The 17,811-nt window shown below is 40.2% G+C and overlaps 1 protein-coding gene across 3 annotated transcripts in view; it reads left to right on the top strand.

Moving 5' to 3' along the window:
- The window catches only part of Ank2 (ankyrin 2, neuronal), a 313,838-nt gene that overhangs the window by 274,928 nt on the left and 21,099 nt on the right, over nt 1-17,811 (top strand). For 2 of the 3 annotated variants that reach the window (XM_005397083.2, XM_013520726.1), the window contains 6 exons: nt 496-621; nt 2,832-2,954; nt 4,931-4,963; nt 6,832-6,853; nt 9,581-15,775; nt 17,310-17,384. In XM_005397083.2, the coding sequence (XP_005397140.1) occupies nt 496-621; nt 2,832-2,954; nt 4,931-4,963; nt 6,832-6,853; nt 9,581-15,775; nt 17,310-17,384 (6,574 nt within the window). The remainder of the gene's footprint in view (nt 1-495; nt 622-2,831; nt 2,955-4,930; nt 4,964-6,831; nt 6,854-9,580; nt 15,776-17,309; nt 17,385-17,811) is intronic. The other variant, XM_005397085.2, reaches the window with a different exon arrangement.

Here is a 17,811-nt window from a genome sequence, read left to right as displayed (position 1 = left end):
TCCTCCTTCTTCTTCTTCTTCTTCTTCTTCTTCTTCTTCTTCTTCTTCTTCTTCTTCTTCTTCTTCTTCTTCTTTTTCTTCTTCTTTTTATTATTATTATTATTTTCTTTTTCTTATTTTAGAATTTCCCAATAGTATAGAGTTTTAGATATTAAAGTCCAGTAATCTGACCCACTGTGCTACCAAAAGTTACCCAAGTAGATTTCTACATTTGGTAATTAAATATATATTGATTGTTGTGAGTAACCTGATGCAGGGTTAGAAATGAGAGCATTAAATGGTACATATTTTTGAAGATCTGCATTACTTAGAAGATTGAGGGGTGGTACATGCTTTGCCAGGGATAAAGCAGAATGGCAGTTGATGGTGTAAGGATTATTATGCATATGTTTTTAAAAAGAATGTAAAGTTTCAACTAGTATTACTAGTTCTTGTTTGTATAAGTAATGTTATATTTCCTACTTTATTGTGTTATTTTTCTCTGGTTTCATTCAGGTATTAGAAGGAAAACCAATCTATGTTGATTGTTTTGGCAACCTAGTACCCTTAACTAAGAGTGGCCAACATCATATCTTCAGTTTTTTTGCCTTTAAAGAAAACAGACTTCCTCTCTTTGTTAAGGTAATGTATGCATGCAACTTTGTCCTGCCTTTATTGAAGATTCAGAAAGGATTTGACTTTCTCTTGTAGTAGAGAATATTTGCTTTTCAGTTATTTCCAAGGATATATTAAAGCACATCTTTAAAATTGTATATTCCTAGAAATCCAAAAATTTTTACTTTTGAAGTTTAGAGTCAACCTTAATTTTTAGTAATTGGCTATGAGGAAAGAAGAAACAAGGTCAGGTTATGACCAATTCATTCATTAGGCACTCTGGCTACTCAACTGGAAAGGAAGTACATTTTCCTATTATTACTTTTAAATGTTTACGTTTAGATTTTTGAAATATATGTGAATTTGATAAGTATGGGACCCAAAAGACTTCTGACAACTTCTTGTAATAAAATCTCTCTAGAGAGCTGGATATCACTTTTACTAAGAATTTCCCCCAGTTAAATCTGTAGACATTATATACTTCCATAAACTCATCAAACATTATGGGAGACATACATATCAATGCATCGTGAATTTGGAGCCTCTGTTTGGCAATATTAACCTAAGTTAAGTACTTGGCAGTTATATGTATAGTTTTATTTAAGATTCAAATTCAAAAAAGACCGCAGGAGTGAGAGTGTGTAGCTCTGTTTTCTAGCTGCTTGGGGTTTTTCTTGCTGTGTTTTGCAATTTATTTCACTAATACAGAGGACCAAATGTTCACTCCTCACAAGACAAAGACCAGCTTCCATCAATATTTTTCTAGACCTACTTCAAGCTATGAATTCTCAACTGTTTGTCAGCAATGATTCCTTTATTATTTTAAGCTCTTGTGAGCCAGAAGACTACGAACTGAACCCTCTATAAACTATGAGCCAAAATAAACCCCTCCTTCCTTAAGTTGTGGGTGTCAGGTATTGTGTCTCAGCGATAAGACAGTAACTAAGACACTATATGTCTGCAAGACTCATCCATATTGTAGCATTTGTGAGAATTTACTCTTTTTGAAGGCTGGATAATATATATCCAGAGAAGGGCATCATGGCAGAGTAGCAGTGCAGAGGAGAACTTCTCATGACATAGCAGCTAGAACTGGGGGGTGGGGTGAGAGACAGAGAGTGAAACTGAGGAAGTAAGGAGGACAATAGACTATTCCATGCCACGCCCCCAGTGAGTCACCTCCTCCAACCAGGCTTTACCTCCCAGCATCACATTTAGCTATAAATCATGAGTGGACTAATCCACTGATGAATACCACAGCCCCATAATCCAATCACCTCCCACATGAATGGTTAAAGTGATACTTTATGTTGTGTTTTACTAAATAAGAAGATAAAATGAAATTCTGATACTTCAATATGAATGAAATCTGAAAACTTTATACTACATAAAATAAAACAATAAATATATGACTCCACATATGTTAGGTAAATAGTACATATACAAAGGAAAGAAAGTAGAATAAGGGTTATCAGGGGATGAGAGATCAGGAGTTACTGGGGGTTTTTTTTGTTTTGTTTTGTTTTTTTGAGACAGGGTCTCGCTATGCAGTTCAGGCTGGCCTTGAGCTCACTTTGTAGCCCAGGCTGGTCTTGAACTCACAGTAATCCTCCTGCCTCAGCCTCCTGAGTGCTGGGATTACAGGCGTGCTCTACCACACCTGGCAGGAGTTACTGTTTAATGGGTACAGTTTCAGGTTGGGATGATCAAAAGTTCTGGGTAATGGTGATGACTACACAATTTTATGAAAATGCTTCATGCTACTGACTTATACACTTAAGATATTTAAAATGATAGATTTTATGTTATATATATATTTTATAGCTTTAAAAAAGTGGAGTAAGTTCTAGAAATCTAATGTACAATATAGAGACTATAGTTCAAAATAATGTGTATTCAAAATTTACTAAGAGAAGTCAATTGAAAAGTGGGAGTGCAGTTATGTGAGGTGGTAGGTGTGCTAATTAGCTTGACCGTAGTAATTATTTCACAAGTATGTGTGAATCACATCGTATTTTTTAAATCTATACCATTTCATCAGTCATAATTCAATAGCAGAATTATTTTTTTAAAAGTCATCCTAAATTATAATAGGAAAAGAGAAAAGGAAAGGCCTTGGAATCCCTACTAAGTATTAACAAATGAATTTCATTTTTCCACTTGAAAGATCATCTGATCAACTAAGTAAATAGTACATGTGAAACGTGGGTGAAGAGTGACTGTTTTTCTTGTTCAAGGTCCGTGATACAACTCAGGAACCTTGCGGTCGACTATCATTTATGAAGGAGCCAAAATCTACAAGAGGCCTGGTGCATCAAGCTATTTGCAACTTAAACATCACCCTGCCAATTTATACAAAGGTATTGTACAATCTGCTGTGGAATTGTAAAAGCAGGCAATATAGAAACCCATTTTTAAGCATTTAAAATAAACATAAACAAAGACACACTGAATTCAGGCACATATAACGAGCATTTTTGGTACCTTGTTAAATTTATAATTTTCCACTTCCATCAAGAAAAACGTAGTTCCACCTTATCATGCATTAACTGCACTTAATGAAACAATGTTGTTAATATATATGGGACATAGAAGAGAGGAACATCAGTTTAAATTTTAACACTTTGAACTAATTTTATTTATTTATTTATTTATTTATTGGTACTGGGAATCGAACTCAGGACCTTGTGCTTGTCAGGCAGGTACTTACGCCACGGAGCTATATCCCCAGCCCTGAACTAATTTTAAAAGTAAAATATTTGGCTTTGTCTTCATTATTATTTTTAACGTGCTCTTCTGAGATCATTCTAGTGCCTTTGACTTTCCCAAAATTTTAGGGTCCATTAGCTTTGGGTCACTACCAGTTCCCCAGTGGGTAATATCCTGTTAAATACAGAGTAAATTTATGATATATATATGAAACTTTTTACTAAAACACATTTTTATTTATCTTATAATTTGTCCTATTTTAGGAATATTAAATTAATTTTTCAGTTTTGTGAAGCATAATCAGTATTTTACAAATAATAGATTTGAAACATTGTTGAAAGAAAAAATTATTAATTCCTGATCTAGTTTATCTATAAGCATTACTTCTTTTTGAACTTTTCCCCATTTATGTAATTCTTCATGTATGCTGAGTACATCAGAGAAGACCACTGAATTATTAACTTCTTTCTTATTATTTTAATGGTTTTTTTCCCCCTGACCAACGTCCCCTTTTGACTAGAAGCCACAGGTAGCACGTGATTGGTGGCTCCCAGAGGTTACTAGTATCCTGCATGTTGGGGAAGGAGATGTGTGTGGTTGCCAATAAAGTAGACTATATGAGAAACCCATAGGATAAATAAAGGGCAAAATAAAAGATAATAGGAAGTAGATAGATCATTCCACAAAACAAAGAATTTTATAGGCCGCTTGTACTCTAATGCTTGTCAAATTTTATATTGTGCTTAATTAGTTATTCTTATAAATCAAAATCAACTAAAGCTCATAGCATAATGTAAGACACTGCCAATACCTATTAAATGGTTCAAAAGGAAGTATCTATATATGATATTTCAGAAATTTAATATAGCCATAGTTAAATCACTCCAAATGAGCATAGCCTATCTGGACTCCAGGGATGGCAAAGGTACCTGAGGTTTGTAGACCAATTACTGTTGAGGCACATGGGAGTGGCAGACAGAAGAGCAACATCTGTAGGCCACGTATGTCATGTGCAAAGATGAATGTGCTTGGACTGGCTGCAGTGAGCTTTCAATGTGCTCTAAAAGAAGGTATTTACTTTATTTTACATTTTCTTTCTAAATCCAGACATATCAGACACAGTCATTGCTGTGATGGTCAGGACGAAAACCAAAAGAAGAAAATGTCAAAATGCATATTTAAGATATTTTAGAATTTAGTAACTCTTTATTATAATGAAACCTTTACATATTGCCAGTATACTGAAAGTGTTTTTTCCATGTGCTTCCTTGTAGCTCTTAACCTTTTCGACTAATGTCATGACTGCGATATCATATCACTATTTCTGTAGACAAATGCATCTGGACCTATTCAGTGTCAAACTTTGAGGCTGCTGGTGAAAAGCATATGAAATTAGTATATTTATAATGTTGCTTCTTTCTGTCCCTTGAATCTGTAGACTATACTCAGTGCTCTTTAATTTTTCTGCTTGCCTTCTATAAACTGTTAGTAAGAAAAAAAGAATATGCTGACTGTATGCTGCCTGTAAATGTTTGTCTTAGGGTATTTTTGCTCTTTTCTTCTAAATACTCTCTATTCTTCCATGTCTCTTTTTTTCCCATCTTGCATGGCATCTTGGGGCATCCAGGAATCTGAGTCAGATCAAGAGCAAGAAGAAGAGGTAATTCTGTGATAGTGTCACTTGTTCCTGGCTGTGTCCTCTCTGTAACTACTAATAAGAGAATGTAGTTAACCTGTCCTTAGAGGGGTAGACTGTTGTTCTTAGTATTTCAAGGGGCAGAACTGTACTTAATACTCTGAGCCTCTGTTTTCTTATCTTGTAGAATCATCATCTCAGAGACTAGGAAAGTATCTCTGTAAATTTTAGCCCTTTAAACAGCAATACATATGTCTCTGCCACCTGTCAAAGGCTAAACCAGCAGTTTTCCAAGGTTAGGCTGAAGATGCCTGAACGTTTTATAATAGTACTAAGACTTTGTCTGCCTTTTAGTGCTCATATCCTGACAAGCTCCAGAGGACTTTTCTAGAGACTCTGTAATCTGTGATGACATTGTCTCTCTGACCATCAGTGGAGTGTGTGCTTATGTAGTCTTGAGTTCTAGCATTACTCGGCTTTAATTTGTAATACAGATACTCATTTTATCCATGTCACACATAAACAAATGTTCTTTGGGCTTTTCAGCAAGTTTTAGGCATATAAAGTGGTGCTAAGATCAAATAGTTTAAAAATCACTGAGACAAAAGATTTTTAGGAACATATTGCCCATCCTTTAGACTAGAATAATGTTATAATGGAGACCTATGGTAACCCTGAGCATTTCTCATAAGTTGTGGTCCTTTGAAGAGGCCCACGGGCTGTATCAGCACAGATCTCTCACCCACCCTAAGGGTGTGTGCTGCTGTCCCACAGGTGAGAATACAGGTTTTAGAGAGGTTACCTTGAATCAGTAGCCATTTGAATTATATGTTTCAATATTTAAAACAAAAATATGATCTCCTCTCTTATAAAGTTCTACAAGTGCCTAAATTTTACAACAGAAATGAAAGGACTCATTAGGAAACTTGTTATATTTGCTTATGCATCTGTCACCTTCTATTTCAAAAACTACCGAGAATTTGAAGCACATGTAAATATTTTAAATATACTGGTTTCTATAATGTTATTTTGATGCATTTTAAATACAAAAATATGAGGAAAATAATAATAAAACCCTGCACCCACAATTTAAAAGGCCTGAGTTGAGAGGATCCCTGCCTTCTCATTTTTGCCTGTCATTTTGGTCATGGAACAGGAGGGGAGGGGAGATTTGAGGCTTCCTGTCCAGCCATATACAGTCGTACACACCACTGCTGATGACAAGACTGATGTCACCCTCTCCCTGTGCTGCACAATGTCCTGTGCTCAGTTTCCTCCCTGTGCTCTGTGACCCCTCAGCACTGCTGTTAAGAAGAGAGGCCTCTGCACCTGCTTGAAAGAGCAATAAACTTGCTGTGTGTTCACAAATGAATTTTTCCATTCAGTGTATGACTATTTAATATTATTGAGTACTTCCAGAGCTGTTCAGGGCAATAGATCCCAGTCCATATTTTTAGGATTTGGGATGCTGCTTTGTTATTAATGGTAATGAAACTACTTCTGTAGAATGCATTCCCCTGCATGTTGTTTGTTATTCTTCTCTTCTCTGCTAAGTTGACACTCATTAATACTGACTTCATCCTTTTTCTGACCTCCCTAGTAATTATGTATTTCTCAGGTCAAATACAACCTGGGTCCTGTCCTCCCAGGAATAACATGTTCAAAAGAATTTTCCACTTGTGGTATCTGGAAAAGGGACTTTTTCCCGCAAAGTTAGGATAAGAATCACTGAGACTCCCAGGGTGGGAAAAACTGTAGCAAATGACTACGAACTTCCTCTAGTGAGTGGCTCCACCTCGTGTGTATAACTATGAATAGGAACTTGTGCACATCTGGGTCCATGAGCCTAGACGCTATTTGTAACCATTCAATTTATGTATGTTTTCTTTCAGATCGATATGACATCAGAAAAAAGTAAGACTTTAAATGAAATTGAGTTTGTTTGAAAGCTGGCTATAATAAAAAGAAGCATGATTTAAGATGCAAGCTAGTTGCCATTATTAACCACTATAATATTTTTATATTATCCTTATTAATCATTAATATATATTTATAAAAGCAGCTTGGCCAGTTAAATTACAAGGATTCCTAATTTGTGAGCTAATTAGCTGTAAAACGCAATGATTATTCATCTAAGCATTCACTTTCTTTTGACATCCCTGTTAACCCTGGTATTGCTGTTGCGCTTGTTTAGAAAGCCACCCTACCGTTTTGTCCGATGTTAGCATAACATTGTCATCTCATTATTTTTTAAGCACTTACTTGACAGTATCACTTTTTATATAAAGCAACAGTGACATCTGTAGAGATCTCCTTTTTTCTTTTTCTTTTTTTAGGATACACCTGCAAAAGTGATACTGTCTGACAGTTCTTAGCTGAAGCTAACTCCCCCTCATCCCTTCCTTGCACTCCTTTCTTACTGCGGTGAAGTATAACCAAAGTCTTTGGGCTGAGATCTAGTGGCCTTCTGTGAAAACATTCTGAAAAGAGAAAAAAAAACGTAAGAGCCAAGAATGCAAAATTTAAATCCTCCTGGATGAAGTTACTAATTTTAAATGATGAGGCAAAAGTCCCAAACCTGATGAAAGACAGATAATTGGTTCTTGAAAAACCTATCTTGGAATTCTCTTCAGGTTTGTAACATTTCATTTAAAAAGACCTTGAAAGACCTGTCTTGAAATTCTTTTCAGGTTTGCAATATTTCATTAACATCTTAATTCACTGTCCTATTTCCAGTGACTCTGGCTTCTTGTACAGAAACTCAGGTTGAACTTTAAGGCTTCCTGCCTCCTCCCTCTTATGCCCTAAACAGTTTAGAAAAAGAAATTCTAAGTTTTAATGTTATGGAATGTACTGTATTTTGGGATGATATTCCCAAAAGAAGAAAATTCAGAGCCATGTTTAACATGACTGTTTTGCACTATATAATGACCTGTAGGCTTTTTCTTTTAAGTCCTAATTCAGTGCAATCTCCTACTACATTATTGGAAGGGTTTTAACTGAAGCTTACCCTCATAGGAAATCGTTAGTCAGGTCTAAGGTCTATGAAAGGCTGAACAAATGTTCACTGGCTTATATAACTGAACAAATCTGTATTGATATTAACTATAAACTATTTTAATATATTCTATAAATGGAAAGTCACATACTTAGCAAATACAAATTTCCTTGAGTGAAGGCCTTTTGTTTTAGTGACATTGTCGTTGCCTTCCTTGGTGCCTCTTTTTAAAATGATTCTACTTTTTTCTCTCCTTCCTGTTTAGGACTGTATTCTTAAGTGGCCCTTTGTTTTATTCCTGTCACACGAACTATTAAATATAAATAATTAAATATAAATAAAAATTTATCTATATTTCTGACTCAATTGTTTAAAAAAAAGCAAAAAGTGTTGCCATGTTGCTATAATGCCATGAGCTTTCCTGCATCACTCCTAGATGTTGTGAATGTTTTACACATTTCAAATCTAGACTTATATTTGACTTTATTTTCAAGCAGATCTTTCGACAATGTTTACATATATATAAAATAATCTCTAAAGAAAGGCTCTTTTGAAGGCATTCTTTCCTAAATATTTTTTAAGTAAATCTTAAAGGTCTGGCTGAGTTTTTCTCTGGCGATGAGCGGTTGCAGGTTCCTACAACCTGTGCCTCCAATGCATAAATACGCTTCACCACAGTAATGTTTTACATATTCGTTCTAATTTCTCATCACCTTCCTGCCCACGCTTTTCTGCAAGGCTCCCTCTCCCAACAGTTTTACTCCACCTTTGCTTTGCATGGAAATAACTTGGCTTACATAAACTGTGCGTGTGTCCCGTGTGACTGTCTCAGACTTGGATTGCCATGCCTCACATTTTAACTCTGGACTCACATATGTGTCTGATCACAAGTGTTGTTTCTGTCGTCTTCCTTTCCTTTCCTCTCTTTCCCTCCTTGGTCCATCTGTTCCATGTCCAAACAAGGAGGTTGCTCCAAGGAAAGGACTGTGCCTGTCCACAACACGAGACTGTGTGTTCCATCGTTAGGTGTGACTTTCCCTTGGATGAAAGGCCAGTTTGCAGCTGGTTCAGATATGTTTTCTGGCATCATTGCATATCAGCAGAACAAAAGATGCTGAATTCCAGATTTATGTGTAATTTAAGCATGTGTGTACATCACTGAACATTATTCCGAGTTTGCTATTTCTGGCTTTCTCCCAGAGGAAATCAACTTTCTGCGATCTCTAGTGCTTTTTCCTTTTCCCCATAGTTTCTTGGTTTTTTTCCAACATTGATCTGTAACATCTGAACAATCTTGAGATACCTGTGTGTAATTTCACTGCGTTCTTCCTTTGTTGTGATTTGTGATGGTTTTTCATGTGTGTCTTGATTATTTGTGATAGCTTTGTTGTATGTGTGGATGTGCTACAAGTGAGAAAAATTAAGCAAGTTATTTCCTGCTCATTTTTCCTTTTCAGTTTTTTTCTGTTAGCCTTGCTTTGCTCTTGTGCCCCGAGGCCTTGTGGATCCACCATTCCCAGCCCATTCTGTTGCCCCTCCCACCACGGCAGGAAAAGACGCTGTGTCCTTGCAGTCCTGATTACATTTGCCAATATCTTTTTTGATTTCCATTTTACTTTCAATGTTTTTCATTCATCTCAAAGATGATGAGACAGAATCTACCGAAACATCTGTCCTGAAAAGTCACCTGGTTAATGAAGTTCCTGTCCTAGCAAGTCCGGACTTGCTCTCTGAAGTTTCTGAGATGAAACAAGACTTGATCAAAATGACTGCCATCTTGACCACAGATGTGTCTGATAAGGCAGGTTCCCTGAAAGTGAAGGAGCTGGTGAAGGTCGCTGAGGAAGAGCCAGGAGAGCCCTTTGAGATCGTGGAAAGAGTTAAAGAGGACTTAGAGAAGGTGAATGAGATCCTCAGAAGTGGAACATGCACAAGGGCCGAAGGCAGCCAGCAGCGCTCTCAGGAGGAGAGAGAAGTAGAGGAGGAGGAGGAGTGGGTTCTTGTTAGTGAGGAGGAAATAGAGGAAGCTAAGCAGAAAGCACCTTTAGAAATCTCTGAATATCCATGTGTAGAAGTTAGACTAGAGAAAGAGAGCAAAGTCAAAGCAGAGAAAGACTCCGCTGGACTCATGAACTTCCTGGCTGAGGACCTCAATGCCTATGTGCCTCCCCATGAAGAGAAGGCTGAGGAAGCCAGCGAGGCTCGGGCTGCAGGCAAAAGCTTTGGCAAGGAGGGAAAGGCTGCACCCCTGGAGGAGAAACTCAGCACTCAGAAGCAGAACAAACCAAGCCTGGGGATAAAGAAGCCAGTGAGGAGAAAGTTAAAAGAAAAGCAGAAACAGAAAGAGGAAGGTTTACCAGGGAGTGAAGAAAAAACAGAATTTAAAAAAGGTAGCTCTGAGGAATCATTAGATGAAGAACTGGGTCTGGCCCCTGTTCCTCTTCCCACCAAGGCCACCTCTCCTCTCATAGAAGAGACGCCCATTGGCTCCATAAAGGACAAAGTGAAGGCCCTTCAGAAACGAGTGGAAGATGAGCAGAAAGGCCGAAGCAAGTTGCCCATCCGAGTCAAAGGCAAAGAGGACGTGCCCAAAAAGGCCACTCCGAGGACACATCCAGTGGTGTCGCCCTCACTGAAATCAGACAGGCATGCTCCAGCATCACCATCCTCTAAAACAGAAAGACACTCACCCCTTTCCTCCTCTGCAAAAACAGAAAGGCACACTCCAGTGTCACCGTCAGGTAAAGAAAAGCACTCACCTGTGTCACCCTCTGCGAAAGCGGAGAGACATTCACCTGTGTCGGCAGCAGGTAAACCTGAGAAACACTCACCCTTGTCACCCTCGACCAGAACTGAAAGACACTCCCCCGTGTCATCTACAAAGTCAGAAAGACACCTACCTGTCTCACCTTCAGGCAAAACTGACAAACGCCCACCTGTGTCACCTTCCGGGAGAACAGAGAAACATCCTCCAGTGTCACCTGGGAGGACAGAAAAGCGCTTGCCGGTTTCACCCTCTGCAAGAACAGAGAAGCATCCACCCCCTGGGAAAAATGACAAGCACCTGCCTGTGTCACCATCTGGGAAAACAGAGAAGCAGCCCCCTGTGTCCCCCACTTCCAAAACAGAGAGAATTGAGGAAACTATGTCCGTCCGGGAGTTGATGAAAGCTTTCCAATCAGGTCAGGACCCATCAAAACATAAAACTGGACTCTTTGAGCACAAATCAGCAAAACAAAAGCAGACACAAGAAAAAGGTAAATCTCGGGTAGAAAAAGAAAAGGGGCAGATAGCGAACCAGAGAGAAACGCAGAGAACAGAGAATCAGACCATCAAGCGAGGCCAGAGATTCATAGTGACAGGGCTTTCAGAATCCAGAAGAGGTGTCCGTGCCTCGTCCATAGGGCTTAGGAGAGAAGAGGCAGTTGGAGAAAAGGAGAAAACTCCCAGCCACAGAACCCCAGAGCCTGCTCCGTCAGTGTGTGAGGAAGAAAGCCACGGAGACAGAGAGCTCCCCAAGGAACAGGTGACTGATGAACAGGGAGACATGGACCTGCAGATCAGCCCAGACAGGAAGACCTCCACGGACTTTTCTGAGGTCATTAAGCAAGAGTTAGAAGACAATGACAAATATCAACAGTTCTGCCTGAGTGAAGAGACTGAGAAGGCACAGGTTCACCTAGACCAAGTCCTCACCAGCCCTTTCAATACAGCCTTCCCACTAGATTACATGAAGGACGAGTTCCTCCCTGCTCTGTCTCTGCAGAGTGGTGCTCTGGCTGGCAGTTCTGAAAGCCTGAAGCAGGAAGGGGTAGCAGCTTCGCCATGTGGAAGTTTGATGGAGGGGACCCCGCAGATTAGTTCAGAAGAAAGCTACAAGCATGAGGGTCTGGCAGAGACCCCCGAGACCAGCCCAGAAAGCCTTTCCTTCTCACCAAAGAAAAGTGAGGACCAAATTGGGGAAATAAAGGAAACAGCCAAATTAGAAACACCCCCAGAAATTCATTCAGGGAAAGAACATCCCACAACCAAAGACATCATTGATGGGTCTGAAGATCAAGGTGCTGCGGTCCCTGAGGGCTCAGAGCCCTGTGCTGAGGCTTTTCAGACGGAGGCCACCCTGGACCCTCCCAGAGACATATCCCCCAAACAAATAGATGATTGCCCTGTCAGCCCTACAGTGCCACTAGCAGAAGAACCCCCTAGGACACTGGCTGAGGAAGTGTCCTCTGACAGAAGTTCAGCTCACAAGACACAAGCTGATAGCGAAACTCAGGAATCCACAGCCACCTCAGATGAGGCAAAGCCCTCACTCCCATCTGATACTTCTGTAAAGTCAGACTCAGAAACCGAATCCAAACCCCAAGCAGTCATTAGAAGTCCCCAAGGGTTAGAGCTTGCACTCCCTAGCCGAGACAGTGAGGTCCTCAGCCCCATGGCTGATGAGTCATTAGCAGTAAGCCACAAAGACTCTCTGGAAGCCAGCCCTGTGCTAGAAGATAACTCCTCACACAAAACTCCTGACTCTCTGGAACCAAGTCCCCTGAAAGAATCTCCTTGCCGAGACTCTCTTGAAAGCAGCCCTGTTGAACCAAAGATGAAGGCAGGAATTCTCCCAAGTCATTTTCCTCTTCCTGCCTCTGTAGCCAAAACAGAACTCGTGACAGAAGTGGCCTCCATGCGGTCCCGGCTACTCCGAGATCCCGATGGCAGTGCTGAGGATGATAGTATTGAGCAGACATCACTGATGGAGAGCTCAGGGAAGAGCCCCCTTTCCCCTGATACCCCCAGCTCTGAAGAAGTCAGCTATGAAGTCACACCCAAAGCTACAGATGCATGTACCCCCAAACCAGCTGTGATTCAGGAATGCGCAGAGGAGGATGACTCCGAAAATGGGGAGAAAAAGAGGTTCACACCTGAGGAGGAAATGTTCAAAATGGTAACCAAAATTAAAATGTTCGATGAACTTGAACAAGAAGCAAAGCAGAAAAGGGACTATAAGAAAGAACCCAAGCAAGAGGAGTCTTCATCATCCTCTGATCCAGACGCTGACTGCTCAGTGGATGTGGATGAACTGAAACAGCTGAAGAGTGTGGAGGGTGAAAGTGATGTCCCTGTGTTGGTGACTTCCGAGAGCAGAAAGGCTTCTTCCTCCTCAGAAAGTGAACCTGAATTGACTCAGCTGAAGAAGGGTTCTGACTCTGGCCTCTTACCAGAACCCGTTATTCGAGTGCAACCTCCTTCCCCTCTTCCATCCAGCATAGACTCCAATTCCAGCCCTGAAGAAATGCACTTTCAGCCTATTGTTTCTAAACAATATACTTTCAAGATGAGTGAAGATAGTCAGGAAGAGCCAAGTAACTCAGAAGAAGGAAAAGCCAGTGAATCCTGTTCAGCAGAAGACCCTCATCCTCTTTCCACTGATGAAGCAGATAGGTCTTCTGATGATTTAAACAAAGACACCAGTCAACTAAAAATTTGTGATGGCCATGGGTGTGAGGCTGTGAGTCCTAGCAGCTTGGCCACTCCTCTCTCTTCAGGTCTCCAGGAGCCGACTGGTGATGATGTTGATGAACAGCTCGTCAACCATAAAGAATCATTAGTGCTGCAAGATACTCATGAAAGTGACACAGGAGAAGAGCTTGGTGTTTCTGGAGTGGAATCCCCACAAGTCAATTTCCCCAGTGAAAGCCCTTCTTCTTTGTCCTCTTTCCCTCATTGTCCAGTATCTGCAGAAAAGGAATTAGATGATGATACATCTCCTATGTCTTCCACTACAAAAATGGAGGAAACCAACAATGACCCAACTTTGGAGAGCTTACCAAAGGACTGTTCCACTCAAGATTCATGTATTATGACTCAAACAGATAGGTTGTCCATGGACATTCCAGAGTCAGACCCAGTGGAGACTGATGAAATCTATGATCCTCATATCACAAGCCCTTATGAGAATGTTCCTTCTCAACCTTTTTTCTCTAGTGAAGAAAGTAAAACCCAAATAGATGCCAGTCACACCACGAGTTCTCACTCTTCTGAAGTGCATTCTGTTACCATCACATCCTCTGTAGCAGAGGTAGTAGTGACATGCTCCTCTAGTAGAACTGTTTCAAACAAAGAATCTAATTCGGAGAGTGAGAACCTTCGAGTAGAATCCAAACCAAAAAGTGCAGTGTGGGAAGTGCAATCAGACAGCCCCACCTCATCTGTCCAGCCTACTACAGCAAATACACCAGCAGTCATTGGGGAACAAATAAGCAAAGTCATCATCACAAAAACGGATGCAGATTCAGATTCCTGGAGTGAAATTCGTGAAGATGATGAAGCCTTTGAGGCTCGGGTCAAAGAGGAAGAGCAGAAGATATTTGGCTTAATGGTAGACAGACAATCACAGGGTACCACACCTGACACCACTCCTGCTAGGACCCCAACAGAAGAGGGGACCCCAACAAGTGAGCAAAATCCATTTCTCTTTCAGGAAGGAAAACTGTTTGAGATGACCCGAAGTGGTGCCATTGATATGACCAAAAGGTCCTATGCAGATGAAAGCTTTCACTTTTTCCAAGTTGGTCAAGAATCCAGGGAAGAGACTTTCACTGAAGACATGAAAGAAGGGACCACAGGTGCTGAACCACAGCTGGAGACAACAGCTGAGTCACTAGCACATTCAGAATTAAAAGAAATGGTGGGTGATGAAGCAGAGTTACTTCCTGATGACCTAAGTGAGGGTGTAGAGGAAATACTCACTTCAGATACTCACCTTGATGCTCAAATGGAGATTTCAGCTTCCCCTGAAATGTCCATCCAAGAGGCTACTGCTACAGGGGCTGAGGACCTCCCCATGAAAATGACTAACACACCTTCTCCTTCTAGTAGAAAGCAGGTACCTTGCCCTGACTCCCCTGAACCAGTTGTCAAAGTTCAGTTAGACTTTTCCACAGTCACCAGGTCTGTATATTCAGAGCGGGATGAGGAGTCTCCTGATTCTTCCCCTGAGGAAGAGAAATCAGTGATTGAAATCCCCACTGCACCCATGGAGAATGTGCCTTCCACCGAAAGCAAATCCAAAATCCTTATAAGGACTATCCCCATTTCATCCACAACCCATCCATCTGTAGAGGATGAGTGTGCATTTTCAGAAGATTTTCCATCCAGTCTGGATGAAGAAAGTAAAGAGGATGATGCAAAACCAAAGTCAAAAATCCCCATCAAAGCATCCATCCAAAGAGTCGAAGAGCAGCTCTCACTTCTAGACTCATCTCTCCATAAGACAGGGGCACCTCAGGGACAGGAGGTGACAAGCAGAGCTCCAGACAATAGAAGCAAATCCGAATCTGATGCTAGTCCTTTGGACTCCAAGACCAAATGCCCAGGGAAAGCCAGAAGTTACATTGAGACAGAGGCAGAGAGCAGAGAGAGGGCAGAGGAACTTGAGTCAGAATCAGAGGAAGGGGCCACAAGACCAAAGATATTTGCATCCCGATTGCTAGTTAAGAGCAGAAGTGCCACATCTTCCTGCAAGGGGGCCGTGAGCCCCACAAAAGAAAGTAAGGAGCATTTCTTTGACCTCTACAGAAACTCCATAGAATTCTTTGAGGAAATTAGTGATGAGGCTTCTAAGCTAGTGGATAGACTTACACAGTCGGAGAGGGAACAGGAATTAGCTTCAGATGATGAGAGTAGTAGTGCCCTGGAAGTTTCAGTTATTGAAAATCTGCCACCCGTTGAGACTGAGCACTCAGTTCCTGAGGACATCTTTGACACAAGGCCCATTTGGGATGAGTCCATTGAGACTCTGATTGAACGCATCCCTGATGAAAATGGCCATGACCGTGCTGAAGGTATTTGCCAGCCACTGGGATTCCCTGTGATCCGCATGTCATAAATTTGATATAGTTTTTTTTTTCTGTACGTCTATTTTATTTGGTGATTTGTGTCTCATTTCCTTTAAGCTTTCTGTAGTGGTTAATGTGTTTGTGTAAGCCCTTTGTGTTTTGTGCTTTCTCTGTATACTCTTGTCTATGAAAACAATCTCAAGATTGAGTAATGAGAATGCTTATGGAAAACATAAACATACCCAGGCGATGATGACCTTGCCTTTCTTTAGCTGCTGCACGTAAGGCCATGCAAGCTTTGAGTTTTGTTGTTCTGAAGTCCCAGGCTTAGCCTTAAATTTAAACACTTTTGCTCTTTTGCATATGGATCTATGGGTTTTGTTTTATATGATGAGGACTCAGTTGCTTTTTCTTCTTATCTTTGCACACTTGGAAATAATTTGTACTTACATTTTTGTAATTATTAGGAAGCCATTTGCTCAAGATTTCTCATATCGTGAAATTCCAATTGTGGATCTGTTTTTGATTCAGAAAGGTTCGATTTCAGATTCCACTGGTAAACACTTTAAGCAAACAAACATAAGGTAAAAATATGCTTTTTGTTTACATGGTAGATGAATTGAGAATGTACTGCAACTAGATGCAGCAGACAACAAAAACTCAAACTTTGCACAATTTAAGTTGACTGTGAGGGAATGATGACTCTTTGAATTGTAAAGAAGAAAACCATAGATGGCCCTGAGACATAGCCACTAGTCTTCCAATATCTCTACAATGAAGACTATTAGCCTTAAATTGGGGTTATAAAAAACTGCCTGACTCCAAGCTCTAAATCCAGGAGTTAAAAGTGAATGGAAAATGTTATAGTTTGTGAGAGAAATACATTACTTAGTAGTAAACCGGAAGAATCTTTGCCCAAGAGACCTAGAGTATGTGCATACTCATACAACATACATGTACGAACATGTGTGCTTTTATTGTCTCTTCTCCCAAGGTCATCAGGAATAAGGTAGATGCTATTTCTGGACACTTAGAATAAATCCAGGATAGTTTGTTCACCTGTAATCAAGATCTCTCTTGAATTTCTGATGTGATTTTTTTCTGGCATGGTGTAGAAGTGATCTGTACCTCCACAGGCAGTAGGAGGAGGTCCTAACCAATTAGTCCACTCTTTGTACCATTTATGATTACTCGAGTGTTTCATGAGCAAGATGAGTGTTTTCTGGTGGGCAGTATCCTCTCAGGTAATTGTAAAGTCATAAGATGACTGGAAGTCTGCAATTTATATAATTGTGTGCACTAAGCAGTCTTGATTAGAGAGATATGGAAGGAGATGGTTTTCATGAGTCATATTAGGTTATTCCTCATTCTACCCCAGAAGTCAGACAAATGCCCAATTTAATATTATCTAAACTGTAATAGCTAATATGTGCTGCTGTCAAGTATTTGGACAAGTGACTCCATTCTTTGAATGATCAGTACTGTAGTTCCTCTCCTGTCATAGACAACCTTTGGCCATTCTGTTTTTGACCTTCTGTAGATCCACAGGATGAGCAGGAGCGAATCGAGGAAAGGTTGGCTTATATTGCTGATCACCTGGGCTTCAGCTGGACAGGTAAGATGAGTGTGAACCAGTTTCTCAACAAACTCTGCGTGCTTTAAATGATATAGATGCATCAGCCAAGGGTCATTAACAATGAAAAAAGATCCCCCACTTTTGTTTGAGGAAGACTACATGACTAGTGAAAAAAAATGATAAATTATAAACTAGAAAGTCCAGGCTCTGTATTAGCTACTGGCGGAGCCCAGAGCAAGCTCCGAGTAGAAGAGGGAGAAGTTATCATCATCTCTGAAATTTAGAATAATCTTGGATTTGAAGATTTTAAGAATATATCAACCTTCATCATCCCTCTTTAGAAGCTGTAGATATCTAAATTTGGGAGAGATGACTGTGTTACAAACCATTGTTAGAAATAATTTTCATAACATGTAGATGGAGATATAACCAGGGCTGCTTCTTTTAAATTCTTTAAATCATAAAA

Source organism: Chinchilla lanigera, unplaced genomic scaffold (genome assembly GCF_000276665.1).
Source record: "Chinchilla lanigera isolate Chin_1 unplaced genomic scaffold, ChiLan1.0 scaffold00056, whole genome shotgun sequence".
Lineage (NCBI taxonomy): Eukaryota > Metazoa > Chordata > Mammalia > Rodentia > Chinchillidae > Chinchilla > Chinchilla lanigera.
The sequence above is the reverse complement of the archived record's forward strand: the minus strand, read 5'-3'. Positions and strand labels throughout refer to the sequence as shown.